Below are 26822 nucleotides of genomic sequence, written 5' to 3' on the forward strand. Positions count from 1 at the left end.
AGTATTTGGGTGTAATAAAAATTCTAATGTAGTTAAAACTGGGTGGAAATACTGCCTTAGTGGCACTTTTTTCTGTCCTCCAAAACTAGGGTCCTGGAAATGCGTTCCTGGGACTGCGGTTCTCCGGCTCGGCAGGTGGCGCTGTCACAAAAAACTAGGGTCCTAGAAGTGCGGTCCTACAACTGTGGTCCTGAAAGTGTGGCCTCCGGTATTGCAGACAGATAATATTGGGGCCGCGAGGCGGCGAGTCGTTTAGAAAATTGTAAGAGCAAATTTTTTGTGTAAATTTAGTTTTGTATGTCATAGAGTTATTTTGTGAATTTAACTATTGTAATATCTCGTGTTTGTATAGCAGATACAGCACACACTTCGGCTCCAACTTTAAATTCTGAAACTAGGCCAACGACAGAAGGTAACGTTATACACCGGGAAATGATTTCGTTTAGGTTTATTTGACAACTGTAACTGAGATTTGTTTAAAATGATTGAATGCTGTTGATATGTATGGTGCGTCCCAATTTGTCTGTTTATACTATGCCCTAAACAGTATGTATCCTTTTTGTGTAGAAAATGTACATATTTTTGGTTTGTAGCAGAAGATTAGGAATGATTTAGAACACACTACACCTAAACCTACCCCTTACAGGAAACTTTCTGACCTCAATTTAGGTCTCCACCACGACACGAGTCCCCATGAGTCTGTGTGTATTCAGGTCTGAACCCATGTGCTACAGATATATATGCACTTCAGACAGGAGTATACACCTCTCCAGGCCAGCAGACATGAGTGTGTTTAGGGTAGAGATCATTTATTACTCTGAGCTTAATACTTGTATGTATAAATACATGGTATATTAAAGATTTGAAAACCATCTGAATAATTGTGTTTTCTTCAATTACAAGTTGCCTATATTTAAGTAGGTCACAACCACCTGTAAGTCACTTTTTGATGCCATTGGTATAAGACAATCAATACTGACAGCATAGACGAGTTGTCCACTGGGCCTGTGGTGTTCTGAGCAGCCCTCACCTGCATGTGTTGAGTCAGACATTAGAAGACAGTTTACAGAGGAAGGAGGACTTTATAAAGGTTTTGAATGGCACCATTTTGTTGACCATCAATAAAAAATAATCACAATCACAAATTGTCTTACTGTATAGAAACTTGTTTATGAAGTTTACATTAGATATATATCAAGCAGATCTGCATTTATGGTTAATTCAATTCAGTTTTACTTATACAGCACTAGGGCTGGGCGGTATATCTAGTTTGCACGATATCGATATATTCTTTATAAGCGATACGGTATGAAGCAATACCGTTAATATCGATATAAGAGCGCATCTGAAAAAAATATCTAGGGAGGACACAGACTGAACTGCTGCGGAGAAAGTGCATAATACAATTTGTTCTACATGTATCAGGCTTTATATGGAGGGCTTTAAAAAAAATCGTAAGATATAGTATATAGTTTCAGTTTAAAGCGGCTCTGACAGAAAGGCTGCGTGTGCCGCTGACAGAGACGTGCTGTTTTCCTTAACGCATAACTTACATTTCACAGGTATATTCTCCATCTGTAAATGTTAGAAATATTTCCATTTTGCAGTCAGAAGTGCACGAGCTTTTGCTTTGCGATTCTCCGCTGAAGGTCACAGACCATTTAGAACGAGCGCCGCCACGCGCATGCGCGCCAAACAGATGGAGCGCAATAACTCTGACTAAAATATACATTTTGCTGAAATATTTGTAGTTGGAAAATAAATGTGGTGTGTGTGTGTGTGTGTGTGTGTGTGTGTGTCTGTCTGTCTGTCTGTCTGTGTCTGTGTCTGTGTGTGTGTGTGTCTGTGTGTGTGTGTGTCTGGGTGTGTGTGTGTGTGTGTGTGTGTGTGTGTGTGTGTGTGTGTGTGTGTGAGCTGTGATACTGAATCTTGACAGAAGGAGAGAGTGTATTTTGTTTCTTTTGTTGTAGTTTCTTTTCTTTTAGGTTTTGTCACTTGCTTTATGAATTTGAATGCACTGATTTGTTGTGGGGTTTGTCCCTTCTGTCCAAGTAAGGTTTATGGTCTCTTTGTAAACTGTGGGTATTTAATTGGTAAACTATTGATGAGACCATTCTCTAGCATGTTTGAGGATTAATGATTTCTGTGTCAAATAAATGTTTTATTTTTGTAAGTCACGTCTCTTTCTCATTTAGTAGAATCGGACCTGTGTTTCCTTGTAGTATTTCCCTGGGTGCAAGTCCTAGGGTGGCGTAGTCGTCTCTCCACTGTTTCTGTCGTGTGACGCCCCCGCCTTGCCACAGTAAATTTAACTTCTGCTTTAAAATCATTATTTCTGTTTTTAGATCGCAATGTTAGAATGTTAGAATGTAATGTGATTTTAACCCTTTTTTGCACATAATATATGCTTTCATGCTTGCATTCACTTTATTTGTTTAATCCAAATACAAAATACCGAGATATATACCATATACCGCACATCAGCCAAAAAATACCGAGATATGAATTTTTGCTCATATCGCCCAGCCCTATTCATCACTAAATCATAACAAATGTTATTTCATAGCACTGTTAATATCCAACTAAAAACACAACATTGCAGCTGTTAATTAACAGATAGATAGATAGATAGATAGATATAGATGCACAAAACATATTCTGCCGAAAGAAAAATATACCATCTGACCCATTTAAAAACATTTAACAATCTTTCAGTCTGGGTATCACACTAGGGGTGGGCGATATGACCAAAATCTTATATCACGATATGACTAATTTTATATCACGATAACGATATATATCAATTATTTTAAAAAGGTTTTTATGATATTAAAATCTTTGATACCATAGAATTTTCATAATCCTTGTCACCAATGTCAATATCAAGCTAATACAAGCCTAAAAATAGAAAAAAAAAAAAAAAAAAACCTCAAGCTCACTGAAAATAAATAAACAGTCAGTGATGAAATAAGTATAAGAAACTAATTGCAAGCAATAGGACAAAAACTACAATAAATAAGAAACGCTACATACATTGTGTAAATTAATTAGTCTTCACTGTGTTAATTATATCTATCTATCTATCTATCTATCTATCTATCTATCTATGATAGATATAATTAACACGTGTATTATGTATAGATTCTATACATATATATATAAATATGTCATTATTTTTTATTATTATTTCTTCTTATTAAAGTGATTTAGTGAGAGATTTTCTAGTAATGTGCTATGATTAATATGAATGGCAGACAAAACGAATATTGGACAGCTTCCCCTTTAAGACCGAAGTCCAGATCCAATACTGTTACATATGCGTTTTCTCTTTTAGCTGTTTTCTCTCTCTTAAGACCTAAATCGCTGTCTTTATGAGGATACTTGCCAAGACGGGGATTCTGACGCATATAAGTGTGTTTATGTAATCGTTCAAAGTCAATAAAGCGGCAAAAAAGAAAAGAAAATGCGGTCCTCTTACACAGAAACGGAGACGCGCAGGCATATAGCTCTGTTGTTTGTGTTTCAACGGCTTAAAATCAGTTGTTTTAAAACTGCAGTGCTTAAAAACGCGTGCCCATGCTACAGATGTAGTCCCTCGTTTAGGAACGAGCTCCTCGTTTTGTTCTGGTCGTTCTCCACCTGGTTCTGTCTGCCCTTCACGCCCGTGGTGGTGTGTAAAGATCTCAGTCATCCAAATGATTAAAAAGTATTACCGTAAACAATGTATTTTGCGACACCACGAAATAAACGATAGAACATAATATGAAACGATAGACTTTTTATTTCGTCCATCCGATTTATATCATCATATCACACAGCCCTATCACTAATGTGTTGTTAAAGTGTGTTAAATGGTGAATGCTGTGCTAGATACACGCCAGCAGCCTGATCTTGTTGATCTTCTGGAGTGATCTGGAGAGAGGAGCAGGTGTAGTGAAGACAGACAGTGCTGCGTTCTCGTGGAGCCTGTGGTGACCTGCAGTATTCCTCCCCTGATAGCACACGTACATCTCGGAGACGTCTATTTGACGTCTGCATTTACCTCTGCAAGACGTATTTTTTAGGGTGTTTGCTCATCTGCAATACGTCTATAGGATGTCTCCTTTTAGATGTCAATAGACGTCTGTTAGATGTCTTTAAGATGTTTATGATTTAGAATGTATGTAAAACTGACATCTTACAGACGTCTGTCAGACGTTTATAGACAGCAGATGCTTTCCAGATCAAGAGATCTTAGACATTTTGCAGACGTACGTGTGCTATCAGGGTCTCTCAGACGGCATATGCTGGGAGGAGCAAGCACAAGTTTAGATCACATTCACTGCTGACCATGCTTTTCCACTCGGCCTCCATCACATCGCATCTCCGTTAGGAGTGGAAGCTGCAGTCCAGCAGATGTGGTTCATAACAGCTGACCTCCACTGCTTCAGATCTTCACACTCCTGTCATCCAAGCCTTATAAAGTCAAGTCAAGTCAAGTCACCTTTATTTTTATAGCGCTTTTACAATACAGATTGTGTCAAAGCACTTAACAGTATCAAATTGGAGGATAGAGTGTCAGTAATGTATAATGATAAGATTAAACACTCAATTTTCAGTTAAAGGCATTTCATTATTGAATTCAGAGATGTCATTGTCTAGCTCAGTTTAGTTTAAATAGTATCTGTGCAATCAAATCGGCGATAATCGCTAGAAATTAAGTGTCCCCAACTGAGCAAGCCAGAGGCGACAGCGGCAAGGAACCAAAACTCCCTCCGAGACAGAATGGAGAAAAAAACCTTGGGAGAAACCAGGCTCAGTCGGGGCCAGTTCTCCTCTGATCAGGCGAAACCCGCAGTTCAAAAGTTTATATTTCTATTTTAATTTTGTTGCAATTTCTAACAATAGTAGTATTATGTAGTTAGGTATTTTATTATATTTTAGTTATTTTGTTATTTTTGGGTGATATATCTGGGGATATATCTCTGGGGGTCATCCGGGCGTCCTGGTCTCCGCCCGGCGATCAGGGCCGCAGACATCACCTCCGGCGCCGACCCACCATCTGATCGGACACGGACCGAGAAACAGACTAGGAAAGAAACAGACAAACATTAGCGCAGATGCCATTCAACTTACGATGTAACGAGTACATCGTGTGTTATGGGGAGTGTTCCGGTTCCGGTTCATCTAATTAATGCAGCCTAACAATCCTTTAACAGATTTGAATAATAGAAGCGTATTAATGTGTTATGTGTAAGCCAGGCTAAAGAGATGGGTCTTTAATCTAGATTTAAACTGACAGAGTGTGTCTGCCTCCCGAACAGTGTTAGGTAGACTGTTCCAGAGTTTGGGTGCTAAATAGGAATAGGATCTGCCGCCCGCCGTCGATTTTGATATTCTAGGTATTATCAAGCGGCCAGAGTTTTGAGAACGCAGCGGACGTGGAGGACTATAATGCGATAAGAGCTCGCTCAAGTACTGAGGAGCTAAACCATTCAGGGCTTTATAAGTAATTAACAAGATTTTAAAATCTATCCGATGCTTGATAGGGAGCCAGTGCAGTGTTGACAGAACCGGGCTAATATGGTCATATTTCCTGGTTCTAGTAAGGACTCTAGCTGCTGCATTTTGGACTAACTGTAGTTTGTTGATCAAGCGTGCAGAACAACCACCCAATAAAGCATTACAATAGTCTAACCTTGAGGTCATAAACGCATGAATTAACATTTCTGCATTTGACGTTGAGAGCATTGGTCGCAATTTAGATATGCTTTTGAGATGAAAAAATGCAGTTTTACAGATGCTAGAAACATGGCTTTCAAATGACAGATTGCTATCGAACAGCACACCTAGGTTCCTGACTGATGAAGAAGAATTGACAGAGCAGCCGTCAAGTGTTAGATAATGTTCTAGGTTATTACATGTGGGGTTTTTAGGTCCGATAATTAACACCTCTGTTTTTTCAGAATTTAACAGTAAAAAATTACTTGTCATCCAGTTTTTTATATCGACTATGCATTCCGTTAGTTTCTCAATTTGGTGTTTCACCGGGCCGCGAAGAAATATAGAGCTGAGTATCATCAGCATAACAGTGAAAGCTAACACCATGTCTCCTGATAATATCTCCCAAGGGTAACATATAGAGCGTGAAAAGTAACGGCCCTAGTACTGAGCCTTGAGGTACTCCATACTGCACTTGTGATCGAAATGATACCTCTTTGTGAGGATTGTGAGGATACTACCTTTTCTAGTATCTTTGACAGAAAAGGGAGATTTGAGATCGGTCTGTAATTAACTAGATCTTTGGGGTCAAGTTGTGGTTTTTTAATGAGAGGCTTAATAACAGCCAATTTGAAGGTTTTGGGGACATATCCTAATGACAATGATGAATTAATAATAGCCAAAAGAGGATCTATGACTTCTGGAAGCAGCTCTTTTAGTAGTTTAGATGGAATCGGGTCTAACATACATGATGTTGGTTTAGATGATTTAACAAGTTTATACAATTCTTCCTCTCCCACAGTAGAGAATGAGTGGAATTGTTCCTCAGGGGGTCTATAGTGCGCTATCTGATGTGATACTGTAGCTGATGGCTGCAAGGATACAATTTTATCTCTGATAGTATCGATCTTGGAAGTGAAGTAGTTCATAAAGTCATTACTGCTATGCTCTTGGGAAATGCCAACACCTGTTGATGCTTGATTTTTCGTTAATTTAGTTACTGTATTGAATAAATATCGGGGGTTATGTTTGTTTTCTTCTAGAAGAGACAAAAAGTAATCAGATCTAGCAGTTTTTAATGCTTTTCTGTAGGATAGGGTACTTTCCCGCCAAGCTAAACGAAATACCTCTAATTTAGTTTTCCTCCAGCTGCGCTCCATTTTCCGGGCTGCTCTCTTTAGGGCGCGAGTGTGCTCATTATACCATGGTGTTGGACTCTTATCCTTAATCTTCCTTAAGCGTAAAGGAGCAACCGCATCTAAAGTGCTAGAAAAGAGAGATGTGTTTATTTATCAATTAAATAAACACATCACATGACAAAAAATGACCAATTAGCTGTGCAAACAATGTTACTAATCTGTCACTAGACTTGATAGGTATAATATTAGCAAACTGAGGTTAACTTACCAGCTATGCCTTCTCATATGGTAACGTTTTTACACGGTTTTTAAAAATATAATGATATTGCTAATGCTAACAAGCTAGCTGCGGTGCTTTACAACAACTTATACATCTGGTTGTGTCTCATTATTTAAATAATTCTGTTCACTGATATGGTAGTTAGCAAATGTTAAAAATCAAGTCTTATGGTGGACAGTAGACATTTTCGTGGAGCAGGGTCTCTGACGGATCCGTGAGCATCATGTCCCCCGCCGGCGGCCGAACAACCGGCGGACCGGGACCCGATGAAGCTGCTGTGTGCACCGAAGAAACCGCACCGAGTCTCACTAGGCTCTTGCTTCGGCATCCCATGTTGAACTGCATCATATTGCCGGGATGATAATCTTCCGGTATAAGGAAACCGTCACTTTTTCTTCTAAATTTGTGCCCTCACGCCTTGTAAAACAAGGTTTCAAACCCTGCAATAATGGTTCATATGATGTTTTCATACAAGGTTATATATTCATTTGAAAAAAAAAAATGTTAACCTGCAATATGCACTCTTAACACAGATTTATATCGTAGCAGTCTTATTTTACTGTCATTGAGATACTACTATAGTTTTTATTAATCGTGTAAAAAAAATTTTTTCTCTCTCTCTCTTTTCCTTTTTAATTTTTTAGGTTTAGTAATTTTGTTGTGTTTGTCATTTTTAGTTGTTTTAAATTTTATATGCAATTCAAATACATAAATCTTACATTTAGATCTAAATATTTGTGAGAGTAATGTTAGTTAAAAAGCCAGACTGTTTATAGTTAGTTCTTGTTAATTGAGTTCCTTAAAAATTTTAGCAGGTGCAACTTCTGATTTTAATAATGTAGTATTAAGTGTTGAAACTAACATTAGAAGTATTGCCCATAGTTAACTAATGTGCTGAACTAATAATCGTAAATTGTTGACATTATAATCTATAGAGTCAGAACTGTGATGCGGTCTAAAACCTGAATGCCTTAATCTCTCGCAGACCATGTTTCTCTGCCATGAAGAACAAAATCTGAGTAGAAACTAGTTTTCTAGAATTTGCGTACATTAATATAAACTAATTTATGGGGAAATGTGTGTGCTGTTCACTTTGGCCAAAGTTTTGTTCATCCTAGCAACATGCAATATTTTTGTACTTCCCTTTCCTGTTCCTGGGTAAAATGTACTTGAGTTTGCAGTTGTGAAAGGCTGTTTTCTGAGGCTCAGCGTCCTCAGCTCGCACACATTAACACACGCTGCATTATTGAATCATCTGTCAATATGGAGCTCAGGTCACTTCATCTATTGCTCTGTGAGTTTGTCTAATAATGCTTCTTTATATGAGTGATTGACGTAATGAAGCCTGTATTACAGTTAAAGTGGGAATTCATATTTTCTGAATTGCACTGTTGGACAGATATTGAGATGCTCAGGTTGATTTTGAGTTTTTCTTCTGTCTTTAGTTTCTCTGTCTTTAATTTCACACGTCTGCTCAGGACAAACACAAGGTGAGTGAGATGCCTTCATATCTCATTTACAGGGCTATTATAGTAAACTAAAACCTTAATCTTTTTTGTTACTTGAAATAAAATATAATGTATTTATATTAATTTGGCTAGTTCCAATGGAAGCCTTTCTCATTTTCATTTAGGTGAACTTGATGTACTGAAATAAACTAGAATTTAAACAAAAAATAATAAAGACTATGTAGTAATATTTAAAAAATTAAAAACTAATTAAAATAAAAGTTAAAGTATAAAAATTATTCAAACTAATAATAAATACACTACTAAAATAACACTGCAGTTGGTTCTAAAACCACTTTAATTACAAGTCATCCCATTAAAAAAAAAAAAAAATGTCCAAAACATATATTTATATAAATGTTTTCTTCCAATAGATTTTTGGCCATTTTTGTAAAAGATTATGCATTTTTAAAAGCCTTAAAAAATATATTGCCCTCCATGTATTTCAATTCACAAAAATACAATAACATTTGTCACGTTTGAAGAAAAACTTTCATCAAAAATTAATCAAGAAAAATACTTTACAGAATATATATATATATATATATATATATATATATTTAAAAAAAAAATCAACATTACTACATCATTCTAAATCTAGAATTTTGATTTGGGTTCCATCCACATTTCCAATTAGATTAAATGTATGACTGGAAATGTATTTTCTTGCCCCTGAAATGTATTTTGAAGTATATTTTGTGAAGGTTAAAACTAAATATGTTTTTGACCTCAAATTTCATTGAGTATCACTGTTCAAACCATACTTTTTGCCTCAAAACATACTGTTGTTCTCAGAGAAGCTGAAGCCGGTGCTGAGCGTGGCCCCTGACGGGCCCCTGACGTTCCTCGGCGGCTCCGTGATCCTCACCTGTGTCCTGCTGGAGCTCAATGTGACCTTCAGATGGTTCTGTGATGCTGCTGAAGTTCATCGATCTCAGCACAACCAGTTCATCATTGCAGACGTTCAGAAGTCGCACAGCTGCTCGTACAGATGTTACGGGTCCTTCGAACACTGGCCACGATTCTCCTTCTGGAGTAATGCTGTCAATCTCACCGTCATCCGTGAGTGACCGGAGACATCCATCATCTGACCGGACAACACTGCTAAACAGCGTTATTGTTGTTAACTAAAGCTGCATCCATTTGGAAAAAAAAACAATTATCAAAGTTACTTAAAAATAATATATATATATATATATATATATATATATATATATATATATGTTTAAATTCATGTATTTCATCAGTATGTTGTGTGTGTTTCCAGAGAGGCCGAAGGCGTTAGTGAGTGTAACGGCCGCTGGAAACACCGTGACTCTGACCTGTGACATTCAGCCCAGTGGAAACACTAATTGGACGTTCATCTGGTTTAAAGACGCTTCAGTCGTTCCCGTTCACACTGAGAGAGAGATCACTGTCACACCAGACGCGTCTCACACGGGCAATTACAGCTGCAGAGGAGAAACCAGACCGGACCCGCTGAGATCAGACATGAGTGATGCTGTCACACTGACCACAGGTCTCACACACAAATATCACAATAACCTATCAGACAGATTATGAAAAGATCTGCTAATGTGACTAGTACGGCTGTCTGTCGTTTAGCAATAGCTTGCATTTTTCTTTTCTTTTTAAAACATTTTTTTCTGTCTCTCTTTCTCGTGCATGTGTGTTTATCATGCGTGATGCTTTTATTTATTATACAATTCACAAAAGCAAAAAAAGCCTCTAACACTAGCTTGCTCCATTCTTTTTCTATTCTATATATATATATTTATATATATATATAAATTTTATATATTTTAATTTCTATGAAATTATATTTCATCCTATATTATTATAATTTCAATTCTCTGTGAATATGTGTTAAACTGTAATTTATTTCTGTGATGCGCAGCTGTATTTTCAGCATCATTACTGCAGTCTTCAGTGTCACATGATCTTCAGAAATCATAATAATATGCTGATTTGCTGCTCAAGAAACATTTCTGATTATTATTATGTTGAAAACAGTTGTGCTGCACAATATTTTTGTGGAAACTGTGATGCATTTTATTTTTCAGGATTCACAGATGAATAGAAAGTTCAAAACAACAGCATTTATTTGAAACAGAAATCTTTTCTAACATTATAAATGTCTACTTTGATCAATTTAATGCATCCTTGATGAGTAAAAGTGTTATTTTTTTTAAAGAGAGCTGACTTGTGTGTGTGTGTGTGTGTGTGTGTTCAGGTCTGTCTGGTTCAGAAGCGTCGCTCTCGGTTCTCAAGCTGCTCAGTTTTCTGCTGGCAGTTTGTCCGTATCTGCTGGCGTCCGTCATGCTGGCGCTCAGATGCTGCAGATCTCACGGTCAGATCTCACTGCTTTAGCATTCATCTAAAAGCTGTTTGAGCTTATTCATGATATCTGAAGCGCAGAGGTCACATGTAACACACACTCTCATGGTCTATGCTCAGCTGTGTTTCCTTAATGAGTATGTATAATATTTAATACTTATACAGCAGCACTCAGCTGCTTTAGATGCTTCAGGATGTTACACTGCACATCAACACAGTCCTCAAATGATTGGCAGAGGCACAGTACAGTATGTGGAGATGCTGTTGTGTTAGTATCTTGATTACTCGTGTAAAATTACAGTCACATGCTCATGCAACAGATGCATCTGTTATATTTTTGCCCTTTTATTGTCTTTGTACAGTATAACATGAGGCAGCATAGATAAATATTTAAAGTTTGTGTGTGTGTGTGTGTGTGTGTGTTACAGCTCGGCCTGATGGGGAAAATGATCCTGTGTGCTGTTACAGAGAGGACGGACAATCTACATGATTCTGCCTCATGAGTCTCTGTTTATCTCACATTAATAATTATTTAGTTTTACATCTGTTTATGAATGATGTGCATTAGAATATCCTTGTTATATGTAAGAATAACATATTTACACTTTGTTTTCTTTTTCTGTAGACTCTGCAGAATTTTATTCACTTTTATTAATGTCTGACTGATAATTACTATTATTAATAATATTACTACTACTATGTAATATTATTATTATAATAATAATAATACATTTATTTAATAACAAAAACGATTTTACATAATAATAATTATTTATTATAATATATAATTATCATTGTTGTAAAAATATTTAATAATAATAAACTATGTATTAATATTTGTTATAACATATTTTTATTATCAATGTAATTTAAGTAGTATTGCTAACTATTATTATTATAATTATTCTTATATTATTGTTATTATAAATAAAATTTACTTAATATCAATAATAATAAATAATAGTAAATATAATTTATTATGATTATTATTTATTTTATTAATTCACTGTTTTAATAAAACTGTCATATTACACATTATGTAAAAAGACTGCTAGATGCTTATAGTTTATAAATAAATGAACAGGGTCATTAAAAAGATAAATGCATAAAAGGCCATTCTTTGTGTTCTTTTTGAAGAATTTTCGGAGCCTGATGAAATCGGTATAAATATGTGTTTAATACTGCAAAATACACTCGATGTTACAGTCACTGCCCTTGCTGTCCAGAATACAAGAGAAGATCCCAATCCAGTGAAGGATTTGTGGAAACTGGTTCCTATAATGATTGTGATCCAACATTTGCCTCACATTTCAGGAAAAAAAGACAAACATTTCAGATGAAGGATAATCCACTTCTTACCTCCAAGACTGTGTTATGATCTATATGACCTTATTATTTTTATTGTGAGTATTAGGCTTATTATTGCTGATCACTGTTGTTGTGCTATGATATTGTAATATTTACCATTATATAATCAGAGGAGCATAGAAACGTTTATGAAAGTGTCACCCACAATACAATAGCAAAATATATAAATATGTAGTATTTTTATGTCACATTAATCAGTGTCTAGCACACCTTCCCAAGGAAAGGATATGGACCAGAAGACATTGCAATTACTACATGATATTTAGACAGACTTAAAGAAGTTCCAGATCTATACTTGTGCTCTTATTATTTCAGTTATTTTGCCTTTAATGTAAATAAACATGTGCAAACAATATACTTGCACTTGTGAATTTATTTTGATGTTAATTACATTTACTTAAAAATTCATCATCATCATGCAACATATGCTATGTTACTATAAAACTCTTACGACAAACATGTCTTCTAATGTCTTCAATAGTTGTGTATATCGAGCTGCAGCTGACACATATTAAACGACTTCACTTGGACCCATTGTGCGAGCTGTCTCTTTAATACCGCGTGGTTTATATACAAGTTGCTGCTGATTGGGTTGACATTTTTGACACACCCACCAAACAAGAGAAAGCATATCTCAAACCCTGATGCACACCGTTTCCAGGAAACATGTCGTTCAACCCGAAACCGTAGCAAAACATGTGAGTCTGAACGCGCCCCAGGTAAGAAGACCTCATGAAGCCCCGCTAATCCTTTCTTTTAATGCATATTTTGACCTGTAAATATTGGCATTTGCAGAATGTAGAAATATGCTGATAATGGCGTGCAGCAACAAACTAACAAGCGTAGCTCTTCAGGAACCGGTTTGTGTTTCCACAGCCTGAAGCAGATCAGCTTTTACGAATTTATAAATGAACGGCTCGTTTTAAAATCTGTGACATTTGTTCTAAGATACGCTTGGAACTCCGCAATGCTCATAATAACATTCGCTGACTCTACAATAAATAAATAAATCCACTTCAACAGCGTCACGAAATATCGGCTACAGAGGAGCTACCGCAGAAACGAAAGAAACACAGTTCTCGAGATGTTTCTGTCGCTCAGTCATTGCGCCTTTTTATCTCAGAATTGTGAGATATGAACTCGCAAACATATCAATCCCAAAAACTGACAGTGAACGTAGCCTTCTGAGGAAAAAAGTCACAATTACCTTTTTTATTTTTTATTCAGTGGCACGATAATGTGTGTATGTAATAAGATATAACCGCCCCATCGGCAACATTTTGACAGATAAAATGTTACATTCAGCTGAGTTTTGAATCAAGCGGTTTTGTTGCACAACGTTTTTTGTTTTTTTGTGTAGTCTCTTATAACAAAAATCTTTTATTCAAAGGGGTCATGACACGAGAAACCAAATTGCCCTTGATCTTTTGATACAGAAGAGGCCTTTGTATGGTTTATACATCCTGCAAGTTTCATAACTCATCAATAAAAAGCCTTGGCTAACTTACTTTACAACTTACAAAATTAACCGTAGCCAATGGTTTTAATATTAAAATTAACGGTAACCCTTTACAATAAGGTTCATTAGTTAATATTAGTTAACAACATTAGTAAACATGAACTAAGAATGAACAATACTTCTACAGCATTTATTAATCTTAGTTAATGTTAATTGCAACATTTACTAATGCATTATTAAAATCACAAGTTGTGTTTGTTAACATTAGGTAATTCACTGTGAACTAACATGAACAAACAATGAACAACTGTATTTTCATTAACTAACATTAACAAAGAGTAATAAATAGTGTAATAAATGCATTGTTAATTGTTTGTTCATGTTAGTTAATACATTAACTAATGTTAACAAATGACACCTTATTGTGAAGTGTTACCAAATTAATTAGTGAATAAATCATTTATTATATAAAAAATTAATAAAAACAAATAATGGTTATAGTTAAACCATGGTAGCCATGCGCAAATTGGGCCTAACCATGGATTTACTACACTGACCATAGTTTAACCATGGTGTTTGTACAACTGTGGTTATACAAATGGTAATCAATAGGCAAAAAATTAAATAATAATAATAATAATGGGGTATTTTGTTGTGGTCTGTACTACTTGTGTGTTTCTGTATTTAGTTGTTGTGTGTGTAGTTGTGTTGTGTTGTGAGGCCTGAGCCTTATTTTAAGCACTGTTTTAGATGCACTGACATGCCAAGGAGAGAGAAGAGGAGGGCACTGCCTCTGAAATGATCCGCTGTGAGGACAGACAGGAGGAGGATGCTGTTCAGACTCGGACCGCAGCGTCTCCGGTCTCTAGCTGTGTGTCTATGAAGAGTGACGGCTCCATGCACAAACCTCCTGGCTTCAGTGATGGAGCGGGAACCTCTGATTCGAGGTAAGATACGCCTTTATATCCTGATGCTTTCCCCTTCATATGAACTAAATCTGCCTTCACATTAGGGGTGTGTGATATTTGTTGTCAACAATAATATCATAATTGTTGTTTTAACAATGTGCCAGCTGACGTTTTCAAGATTGTCTCTCAAAAATCAAATCAAGAATCGGTTCAAAAGCATTCATGAAGCCTATTAGAATGCAGTTACAATATCCCTATAATTCAAGTTAATGAAAGCAAAAATATCCCTTTATGGGTTTTTTATATGTATGAGATATGATGTAGTAGTGAAGTAATAGCACACAAGCAAGAATGCCGTTTTCCTAAATATCAGCGCATGAGCGAGATCATGAATGTGATGTTGATTTTATAAAAGAGTCCAACAAACAAGAAATTAATATTGAGTGAGTTACATTTTACACACCACATTGTCAGATGTTTTATGTTTCGCCAACATAAAGAGTGCCAAACAAAGTCGGAGCAGAACATTTGTGCGCCAGTGTTTCGTTCCTGAAAGAATCTGTAATTGAATGAATCATTTGAGTCAGTGATTCGTGAAGACGATCACTTGCTTCGTTTCTAAATAAATGAGCCATTTAGAACGATTCACTTGAATGAACGATTCAGTGAATCACTCACTAAGACAGGGACTTGCTGCCACCTACTGGCGCTTTTAGTGACAATTTATCCATGACAGGCCTTAATCAATCAAGATACCAGCTCAAAAACACACTCAGCAAAATAACGTGTAATTATCGTTATCCAAAAATCTCTAATAGTACTGAGATATCTTTTGTTGTCTACATTGCAGTTTGGCCGATCTTTGTATGTTTAATGATGAAATGGTGACCTCTGACCTCAAAGAAGTATGTTTGTTTGCACTGCTATCATGTCTTGTTCAAGTGTATTATTTAGAGAAGGGGTGTCCAGACTTCATCCTGGAGGGCCACAGAGTTTAGTTACAATCTGCCTCAGTCTGGAAGTTTCTAGTATGCCTAATAAGACCTTAATTAGCTGGTTCAGATGTGTTTAATTGGGGCTGGAGCTGAACTCTGCTGGACAGTGACCCTTCAGGAGCAGGATTGGACACCACGATTTAGAGTATCAGTAGACTAAATAACAAAGGTAAAAGGAAATTTATGGAAATGCCAAGTTATTTATATGGACACCAGGGCTGCTCAATTATGGCAAAAATCATAATCATGAGTATTTTGGTCAATATTGTAATCGCGATTATTTAACATGATTATGAGTGGGCCATATGATGGGCCACAAAGGACAAATACAATAGAATAAAAAGATACAAATGAAAGGTTTTGTTTTAGGCAAGTCTCAAGCAGTCAACAGCTTACTGCAGAAATGAAATGATCAGATGTAAAATAAAACTGCATAGTCTTCACTGTAAGAATTAAACTTTCTTTGTTTCTTACTAAAGCTACAAAAGTCCTTCACTCAAGAGCAGTGTGTGATTTTGAATTTGTCTTTTGTTGTTTGATTAATATGAAGCACACCGTCACAGCAGGAATATTAGCACGCTGTCACTTTAAGAGCCGCACGGATCCAATTTACTGTTACACATGTATTTTCATTCTCAACTCTTTACGTTCATTTATAACATGACCGACGAAGGTTTACGTGAATAATCACTAAGCGCTGCATTTTGAGTATTTTTGCTCCGTCTCTGAGCGCATATAAGTTATCTTCCTGAGGAGCAGCGCAAGTTCTCTTTCACGCTTTTATAAACATGAATAAATCTAATATACTTCAATAAATCAAGCAGGTCCCAATTTGCAAAAGTCACAATACATGATTTTACTGATTTGCTCGTGAAATTGGGCTTTTATGGAGGAACGAACGCGCAATGCTGGAAAGGGGGCGGAACGGGGCGCAATAATTTTTATCTCGATTATTGTATTTTCATAATCGTTGGAGGCCAATATCGATTAATTGCACAGCCCTAATGCACACATTTAATTTAATTTATAGACCGAAAACTGTCCTTCAGATCTACCTTTAATGATTTTTTTGGGTAATATCTCTAAGTGGCTGCTCTACCTGTAAGTTCTGTTAGTCTCTTAATATAATATTTTATCAGAGAGAGCTTTATTTCATATGAATATTTCCAGACACCACACTCGGACCGCAGCGTCTCCGGTCTCTAGCTGTGTGTCTATGAAGAGTGACGGCTCCATGCACAAACCTCCTGGCTTCAGTGATGGAGCGGGAACCTCTGATTCGAGGTAAGATACGCCTTTATATCCTGATGCTTTCCCCTTTATATGAACTAAATCTGCCTTCACATTAGGGGTGTGTGATATTTATTGTCAACAATAATATCATAATTGTTCTTTTAACAATGTGCCAGCTGACGTTTTCAAGATTGTCTCTCAAAAACCAAACAAAAACACGTCTTGAGAGTCCAAAAGCATTCATTGCATGATGAGATGCCTATTAGAATGCAGTTACAATATCCATATTACGAAGTTAATGAAAGAAAAAATATCTATGTATGAGTTTTTGTTTTTTATATTTATAAGATATGATGTAGCCTAGTAGTAAAGTAATCAGTCCTCCAGGATTTTGCAATTTTATTTTTTTTTTTTTTCCCCTTAATGATTTTCTTTTGTCATCTGTTGTCATCCATAATTTATCATAAGGACTACAAAACAATTTACCCCCACTCTGGTGTAATGTATTAGGAAATTACTTTGCTGGTCTGTGGCAGTTTTGTGAGACTCCGGTGAGAAAGTTTCTTTTTTGTTGTTTCACACTCACATGCACGCGTATCTGTATCTTGAAAATAATGCATTAACTTCAATAAAGTTAGGTATAATTCAGTTAGTAATTATAATTTTTTTTTGTGAGACATTCGTGAGATAATTTTGCGATTATTTTGCAGTGAAATAGTGAATCATGCAGTACTACAAAAAAATGCGACGTTGCTGATTTTGCGTTTGATTCAGTGATCGCAGAATTGCGAAAAACTGGAGGAACTGAGTAATAGCACACAAGCAAGAATGCTGTTTAATTTATAGACTGAAAACTGTCATTCAGATCTCCCTTTAATGGTTTTTTGGGGTAATATCACTAAGTCATATTATAGCTGCTCTACCTGTAAGTTCTGTTAGTCTCTTAATAATATGTGTGACCCCGGAGCACAAAACCAGTCATAAGGGTAAATTTTTTTAAATTGAGTTCTTCACATCATCTGAAACAAAGCTGAATAGATAAGCTTTCCATTGATGTATGGTTTGTTAGGATCGGACAATATTTGACTGAGATACAAATTTGAAAATCTGGAATCTGAGGGTGCAAAAAAATCAAAATATTGAGAAAATCGCCTTTAAAGTTGTTCAAATGAAGTTCCTAGCAATGCATATTACTAATCAAAAATTAAGTTTTGATATATTCACGGTAGGAAATTTACAAAATATCTTCATGGAACATGATCTTTACTTAATATCCTAATGATTTTTGGCATAAAAGAAAAATGGATCATTTTGACCCATGCAATGTATTGTTGGCTATTGCTACAAATATACCTGTGCTACTTATGACTGCTTTTGTGCTCCAGGGTCACACATTTTATCAGAGAGAGCTTTATTTCATATGGATATTTCCAGACACCACACTCGGACCGCAGCATCTCCGGTCTCTAGCTGTGTGTCTATGAAGAGTGACGGCTCCATGCACAAACCTCCTGGCTTCAGTGATGGAGCGGGAACCTCTGATTCGAGGTAAGACTATGGCTGTGGAAAAAAATTTATAAATAAAAAAATAATAATGGCACAGTTTTCTGTGATTAATCAAGTTAGGTGCTATTAATCGTGATAATCAGGACTCAATAAACCTGAGATAGCTGCTCTTTTTTTCTGCTTTAGAGAGCCAGTTAGCATGTTATTATTTTTTATTTTATTTATTTGTGACCCTGGACTACAAAACCAGCCATAAGGGTCCATTTTTTTAAATTGAGTTTTACACATCATCTGGAAGCTGAATAAATAATCTTTCCATTGATGTATGGTTTGTTGGACAGTATTTGGCTGAGATACAACTATTTGAAAATCTGGAATCTGAGGGTGCAAAACAATCAAAGTATTGAGAAAATCACCTTTAAAGTTGTCCAAATTAAGTTCTTAGCAATGCATATTACTAATCAAAAATTAAGTTTTGATATATTTACGGTAGGAAATGTACAAAATATCTTTATGCAACATGATCTTTACTTTATGTCCAAATGATTTTTGGCGTAAAAGAAAAATGGATAATTTTGACTCATACAATGTATAGTTGGCTGTTGCTACAAATATACCTGTGCTACTTATGACTGCTTCTGTGCTTCAGGGTCACATTTAATTAAAGGGGTTACGAGCTCTGCATTTTTCATTTTTTTTATTTTATAATGTTCTCTGAGATTGACATTTTTTTGGGATGCCGATTCTGCTCACAGCTCCATTGAAGCTGTCGATGAGCTCTGTGCTGCCTGCTGTGAGAGGAAGCTCAGGGTTGTGAAATCCTGTCCAACCTGCGCTGCGTTCTACTCTGAGACCCACATCAGACAGCACTACGCAGAACCAGCCCTGCACACACTGGTGGAGGAGACTGGAGCTCGGGAGCGGGATTCGCACCAACTACTGGATGATGCCTTGCAGAGAGTCAAAGAGAAACACAAAATCAGCATGAAAGGGAAGTATGAGAGCTTATTTGAAGGAATCAAACAACAAGAGAACCAAACCCTTCTGAACAGGATCTACACACAGCTCTACATAATCGAGGGAGAACGAGAAGGAGTGAATGAAGAACATGAGGTTTTACAGATGGAGAAAACACCCAGACCACAACAATTACAAGACACTCCTATCAACTGCAATGACATTTTTGATCCATTACCTGAACCAGGCTATGAGGAGAAGAAGAAAAGAATGAGCAAAGACAAAATCAAGACTGTTCTTACTAAAGGCATCGCTGGGATTGGGAAAACGGTCTCCGTGCAGAAGTTCATTCTGGACTGGGCTGAGGGAAATTCCAATCAGGATGTAGATTTCATGTTTGTGCTCATATTTCGAGAGCTGAACTTGATTAAAGATCGTCAGTACAGTCTTCACAGGCTTCTGCTGGACTTTCAACCTGGACTTCAAGATCTGGACCCGAAGGTATATGATCTATGCAAAGTTGTGTTCATTTTTGATGGTCTGGATGAAAGCAAGATTAAACTTGAGTTTTCAAACAGTGAGAAAGTTTCTGATGTGACTGAGATTTCATCATTGGGTGTGTTGATGTCAAACCTCATCAAAGGGTATCTGCTTCCATCTGCTCTCATCTGGATCACCTCCAGACCAGCAGCAGCCAATCAGATCCCCTCCAAATACATCAACCGTCTGACAGAAATTCAGGGATTCAATGACTCTCAGAAGGAGGAATATTTCAGGAAGAGAATCAGTGACCAGCATCAAGCCAGCAGAATCATCTCACACATTAAAGCAGCAAGAAGCCTCCACATCATGTGCTACATACCAGTCTTCTGTTGGATCTCATCCACTGTGCTTCAGAGCATCATGAAAAAGGATCACTGTGCGGAAATCCCCAAAACTCTGACTGAAATGTACATACACTTCTTGATTATTCAGACAAATATAAGAAATCAGAAGTATGATGAGAAAAATGAGAGAGATCCACAGAAACTCCTGCAGTCCAACAGAGAAGTGATTGTGAAACTTTCCAAACTGGCTTTCAAACAACTGATGCATGGAAATATCATGTTCTATGAGGAGGACTTGAGAGAGTGTGGCATAGACGTCACTGAGGCCTCAGTGTATTCTGGGATTTGCACTGAGATCTTTAAGGAAGAATATGTGATTTATCAGAGGAAGGTTTACTGCTTCATACATCTAAGCTTTCAGGAATTTCTTGCAGCCTTTTATGTCTTTTACTCCTATGTAAATACCACTTCTGATGACTTGAAAATGTTTGATCTGCTTCATAATTTGCATAAAGGAGTACTGGATAAAGCTCTAAAGAACGAGAATGGACGCATGGATCTTTTCGTCCGGTTTCTGCTGGGCATCTCGCTGGAGTGCAATCAGAGACTGTTACAGGGGCTACTGACACAAACCGAGAGCAGCTCAGAGAGCATCATGGAAACCATAAAGTACATTAAGGACAAAATCAAAGAATGGAAAAACACTCTTTCTGCTGAAAGATCCATCAATCTGTTCCTCTGTCTGCTTGAAATGAACGATCAGACTCTGCAAAGAGAAATCCTGGAGTTTCTGAAATCAGACAAACACTCAGAAAAAGAACTGTCTGCTGCACACTGCTCAGCCATAGCCTACATACTTCAGATTTCAGAGGAGGCGCTGGATGAGCTGGACCTTAAGAAATACAACACATCAGAGGAAGGTAGAAGGAGACTGATACCAGCTGTGAGAAACTGCAGAAAAGCTGTGTGAGTACGAATTTCTATGAGAGTTAATTTTTGAGGAGTCAAGTCAATGCAATTAATGATGTGACACTTGAGTCCTGAGATATTATATTGCTTAACACAACTTTTGGTGTAAGTAGCTTGCCTTTTAGTAACATAAGAAGTGCTGCTTTCGAAATCATTTAGGAAAGTACAAGTTAAGACAGGAATATACAGTGAAAAAATGTTTTGTATAGAAAAGTTTAGAAAAAGTGTAGATGTACACTATCGTCTCTGTCTTGAACTCGATGCAGGCAGCAGCTGGTAGCCAGTGGAGCAAGACATGGGGCTGCTTTATTTATATAAGCGCTATATAAATAAAGGTGACTTGACTTGACAAGGAGAGGTCTAACATAGCCTGTCTTGGGTTCACAGAAGATGAGTCATGCTGATCCCCCTATAGTCCCATTTAAACAGAAAATCAATGAAAAATATGTTTTGCTATCTTTCAGCCTTGCTGACTGCAAAATCACTGACCAGTCCTGTGAAATTGTGGCCTCAGCTCTACAATCGTCAGACTGTCCCCTGAGAGAGCTGGACTTGAGTAACAATGACCTGCGGGATTCAGGAGTGAAGCTTCTCTCTGCTGGACTGAAGAGTCCTCAGTGTCTACTGGAGATACTGAGGTATTTAGGAATCTTTTTATTACAGATTAAAATAATAGTTATTGTTCTCTAATTATTTATGACCTGCTTTTGTACATGTACTGTCATTATAACTCTCATGCTCACTTATTTCTGAATTCACATGCAATGAAACGACACACAAAATGTAGAACGGAAAGACTTCTTTTTGAGCTGGAATGACCTCAGGCATTGTGATTCTCAACATGCCCTACCCCTGGTTTTCCCTGTACTAATTATGAGCTGTCACATCTCAAATCAGCTACATGTTTCTAGCAATTGTTCTTACAAATATTTGTTACGCTTATAATCTAGTCTCATGTTAACGGTTAATGTTGAGTTTTGAGTATGTTTAACTGTCTGTTTGGACTAATACACTTTATTAGAAATTTATAATGTAAAATCTGATGGTGGAAGATACTGTTTATGATCATGTAACACTGGTGAAGCCACACAGGGACAAGATTTACCAGTTTACCAAACACACACTGTTTTCCAAAAATAACTGAACACATTCTCACCTTACCAAGAGAATTACATCTGCACTTAGGGATGTAACGATTCACTCAACTCACGATACGATTCACGATTTTGATTTCACGATTCGATTTTCTCATGATTTTTTTTTAACAAAATGAGATTGAAGACATTATTCAGTAAATTAAAAGGTATCCTTTTATTAGGCTGTTGCTGCACGTTTCTTTGTGAAATTGAAATATAACAAAACGAAATTGAAATTTTAAAACAAACCCCAAATCAAATAAGTAACACAAATAAAAGAAATCTCTTCATATAAACAAACTAAGGCTTTGTCTGTGCTCTTTCCATTTAAAATGAGAGGCAACCACTGCATTTTAATCATCATCCAAACAAAGATGCAGCATACATGCAGCATGAGCTTTTTAATCAAAATTATTCTGTATACTGTGAAACTATACTACATAAAACATATCTAAACGAAACAGCAGATAAGCTGAATGAGATGCAGATTCACTCTTTGCCATCAGGTGGCACTTATGAACAACAATGATACAGTGTTTCCTTGGTTACCGCTGTAAACAAAGTGCTTATGAACAGCAATGATACAGTGTTTCCTGGGTTACCGCTGTAAACAAAGCACTGCTGCGCTTATGAACTCTACTTTTATATGCAGGCGAGATGAAAAGAAAATACCACGTAAACCTTTTCTAATGACAGTCAGTTCCCGTCAGAGCTACATTCATATAAACTCCTACTCCAATTGTATCGCGATTTGTTTAGCATCTCAACCGATTTGAATCGTCACATATTTTAATCGATTTTCGACCGGTTCGCGGTTAATTGTTACATCCCTATCTGCACTAAATGATCATGATTGAGAATAGGAATGAAATATGCTTTTTTTCTACGCGTTCAGTGACATTTTGAGGGAAACATGAACACATGAAGAGTGGCAGACCATTTACAAATCTGTACGGAAAGGCGTTTCTATTTAATTGATACACTTGTCTCTTTGTAGACTGTCAATTCTAATAACCTCAACTTGATGTCTGCTTTTAAAGATTATCTGGCTGTATGGTGACCCAGGAAGGCTGTTCTTGTCTGGCTTCAGCTCTGAGTTCAAACCCATCACATCTGAGAGAGCTGGATCTGAGCTACAATCATCCAGGAGATTCAGGAGTGAAGCTGCTCTCTGAGAGACTGAACCATGCAAACTGCAAACTGGAGATACTCAAGTATGTACCGTAGCATAGCAGATGATGACGTGTTTATGTAAACTGAGGTATGCAAAATAACTTGACTATTTTTTAAACATATGGAACTAGCATTATTATTACTATCATTACTAGTACTATTATTATTATTATAATTATTATTGCAAATAAAGACATATGCCCAAAGGAATATTTTGTCACATTTAGTTAATTTCTGGAAACGATTTTGTTCTCAAACTATATTGAAGTATGCACACACTCACACCTATACGTCATGACTTCCACTTGTCACAGTTGCTTTTATGTTAGAAAATATTCTTAAGTTAAAAAAAAAAAAAAACAGCATGCATTGGTGTCAAAATTCAAAAGTATGGCATAAATGTAATATTGTGTGTTTGTGTTCTTTGTAGTTTGGACCATGGAGAACATTTCAGAATCACACCAGGACTACACAAATGTAGGTCCTTTTGTTGCTTTACACACACACACACACACACACACACACAGTCTGGTCAGCTATCCTTGTGGGGACTCTCCATAGGCGTAATGGTTTTTATACTGTACAAACCGTATTTTCAATTGCCCTACACCAACCCTACACCTAAACTTACCCCTTACAGGAAACTTTCTGCATTTTTACTTTCTCAAAAAAACTCATTCTGTATGATTTATAAGCTTTTGTACCCATGGGGACCTCAATTTAGGTCTCCACCATGACACGAGTCTCCATGAGTCTGTGTGTATTCAGGTTTAAGTCCCCACCAGGATATATAAACCTGTACACACACACACACATACACACAAGGTTGACACAGGTCATAAGAGATATAATTAAAATCTGTCTCCTTGTGTGCAGATACCTGTAATCTCACACTGGACATAAACACAGCAAACAATCATCTCTCTCTGTCTGAGGGGAACAGAAAGGTGACGCGAGTGGAAGAGGAGCTGCCTTATCCAGATCATGCAGAGAGATTTGACTGCTTTGAACAAGTTTTGTGCAGAGAGAGTCTTTCTGAACGCTATTACTGGGAGGCCGAGTGGAGTGCGAGGGGAGCTGGACTGTCAGTGACGTATAAGAAAATCCAAAGAACTGGAAGCGACTGTAGGTTTGGCCTCAATGAAATGTCCTGGAGTCTGATCTGTTTTGATAACAAATACTCTGCCTGGCACAGCAATAAGAGAACCAACTTACTTGCCCCTTCTCCCTCCTCTAATAGAGTAGGAGTGTATCTGGACTGGCCAGCTGGAAAGCTGTCCTTCTACAGTGTCTCTGAACACACACACTCATTCACTTACACACATACCACGCCACATTTACTGAGCCCCTCTATGCTGGATTTAGGCTTTATCCAGATTCTTCAGTTTCACTGTGTTAAGGTCTTTGCACAATGAGTCCGAAATTTTCGCACGTTAAAAAATAAATACGACCTCACGTTGTGTCAATAACATTTACATACTGCCTCAGAAACTTTCGTCCGTCGGATCAGGTTCGATTTTCTGCGTTTTCGCATCAGTAGCAAGCATTTTGATTTCGGACTCAGTGAACCTTTAGAATGAAGAGCTTCGTAATATAGCCTGTATGTTAGTCTTCTGTATGTATATGCCATTGCAACCTAGTCTCGATGTGGAAAACGAAATTTGTGCAAAACCAGAAATGCTACCTCTATCACAGTGGATAATTTTTATTTATAAATGTCTGATATTTACAAGTGTTTAACTGGACAACAACAACAAAACCTTGCCTCTGAGACAGATCAAGCTTACTTACTTCCCCAACTAACCAAAAACAGGAAAGAAATGTAAATGTATGGAAACAAACAGTGGTGTCAGTCTCCCTACTTACCCAAAATAGCAATGTCAAACCTCCAAACTGGTCCACTTGAAGAAATCTCACAAAATAACGATGCAGGTGGAATGAGTCTTTCACCGTTTTCAAGAAACGACTGATGACGGATGTTTTTCATCAACTCTTGGCGAATAATCCTAGCACTTACTATTCTATTCCTTTCTATTTATGTATTATGCTACATGTATTATGTTAGACTGAGACTTGTCACAACAGTTACATATTGTGTCTCTATTGTTGATTTGATTGTTCTCCTCATTTGTAAGGATAAAAGCATCTGCTAAATGATTAAATGTGAATGTAAATATGATGCTCAAATGAAAAGTCAAGAATTTAATCCAAGTTAATTCTACAGTGTTTTATCTACAGCTGTAGCTTGAGGATGATGAAGCTTCTGCGAGTTTAATATGTTACTGAATATCTGTTAGTGTGCTTTGTTACTTCATGTTCTCATTAATTTTATTTCATAACTTAATTTTTTGACCCTACTTGCGTATTGCACATTACTAATGTGAAGATTCATGTTATTCCAAAGCAAACAAAAAAATGTAATCTTGAAACTGAATACAGATCATGGAGTTATTAACACAATTATCTGGACTGTGCACTGCAAGCACTTTGAGAAAAATACAAATCATTTTTTAATGGACAAATAATGTGAAAAATGTTACATAGCTCTGCCAAGTTTTTTTTTGCCTGTGATATTTTCATGCTATGACTGAACCACATGCTTTATTGCAAAAGGACAAAAGGAGAATATAAAATCTTTTGAACTGCAACAATTTTCAGAAGCTCCAGATCTTTTCCACGGTCACCTCAAGAATCATTTGACTGAAATAGAAGGTAAACAGTGTGATGTTCTTTGTGGTGAGGATGGGACTATATATATATATATTCTGAATATATAATGTAGTTACAGTACTTTCAGTGGAAGCAAACATGGTCAGGTAATAAAATACAGACCATTTTGAATGTACAGCCCCAAGACTTTATATTATGTGTGTTAACATGATACTGATGTACCAACTGTGTCTGTTTCAAAACTAATCAATATTTCAACATATGAAAAATGTGAAGTAGATTCATTCTGTGTTAAATCAACCGGAAGAAAATGTAGATTTTTCTTTTCTTTTTTTTCCCCTTGTGAAAGAAATACATAAATAATGATGAAAGCCAAAACATACAGCTGAGTAATCTACTGTTTTGTGGAGGGAGGTCAAAAATGACAACTTTTGTTGGTGTTTATTGTAAATCTGAAGGATTAGGACTTACATCATATGTAACACCAGACACTAGCAACAATTCATTCATGTACATACAACCCCAATTCCAGAAAAGTTGGGACGTTTTGTAAAATGCAATAAAATCAAGAATCTGTGATTTGATCATTCTCTTTAACTTTTATCTTATTGACAAAAGTACAAAGAAAAGATTTCTAAAGTTTTCACCGACCAACGT

General features: G+C 36.6%; 2 protein-coding genes across 2 annotated transcripts; both read left to right on the forward strand.

Moving 5' to 3' along the window:
- The first annotated feature begins 8211 nt into the window (after positions 1 to 8211).
- Positions 8212 to 11561, forward strand: LOC131541478 (uncharacterized). Its single transcript, XM_058777236.1, has 6 exons — positions 8212 to 8413; positions 8565 to 8609; positions 9423 to 9689; positions 9895 to 10146; positions 10861 to 10977; positions 11393 to 11561. Exons 1-6 carry the CDS (start codon positions 8383 to 8385, stop codon positions 11452 to 11454), a joined length of 774 nt encoding a protein of 257 aa, XP_058633219.1. The 5' UTR covers positions 8212 to 8382; the 3' UTR covers positions 11455 to 11561.
- A 1394-nt stretch (positions 11562 to 12955) lies between these two features.
- LOC131540453 (NLR family CARD domain-containing protein 3-like) lies at positions 12956 to 25406 on the forward strand. The gene is given in 10 exon segments (XM_058775270.1): positions 12956 to 13051; positions 14542 to 14738; positions 16865 to 16978; positions 18362 to 18475; positions 19189 to 21183; positions 21651 to 21824; positions 23363 to 23536; positions 23926 to 23972; positions 24372 to 24793; positions 24796 to 25406. Coding segments are annotated over 9 exon segments (3288 nt in total). The 5' UTR covers positions 12956 to 13051; positions 14542 to 14589; the 3' UTR covers positions 24895 to 25406.
- Positions 25407 to 26822: the final 1416 nt, after the last annotated feature.

This window comes from Onychostoma macrolepis, chromosome 05 (assembly GCF_012432095.1).
Source record: "Onychostoma macrolepis isolate SWU-2019 chromosome 05, ASM1243209v1, whole genome shotgun sequence".
In the NCBI taxonomy this organism is placed as follows: Eukaryota; Metazoa; Chordata; class Actinopteri; order Cypriniformes; family Cyprinidae; genus Onychostoma; species Onychostoma macrolepis.

What these genes read in the sequence shown, in the direction of transcription:
- LOC131541478 (XM_058777236.1), top strand. Translation starts at nt 8,383, where the DNA reads ATGGAGCTCAGGTCACTTCATCTATTGCTCT. An exon ending in CTGCTCAGGACAAACACAAG is followed by an intron (nt 8,610 to 9,422) that starts GTGAGTGAGATG and finishes TGTTGTTCTCAG; the next exon opens with AGAAGCTGAAGCCGGTGCTG. An exon ending in CAGATGCTGCAGATCTCACG is followed by an intron (nt 10,978 to 11,392) that starts GTCAGATCTCAC and finishes TGTGTGTTACAG; the next exon opens with CTCGGCCTGATGGGGAAAAT.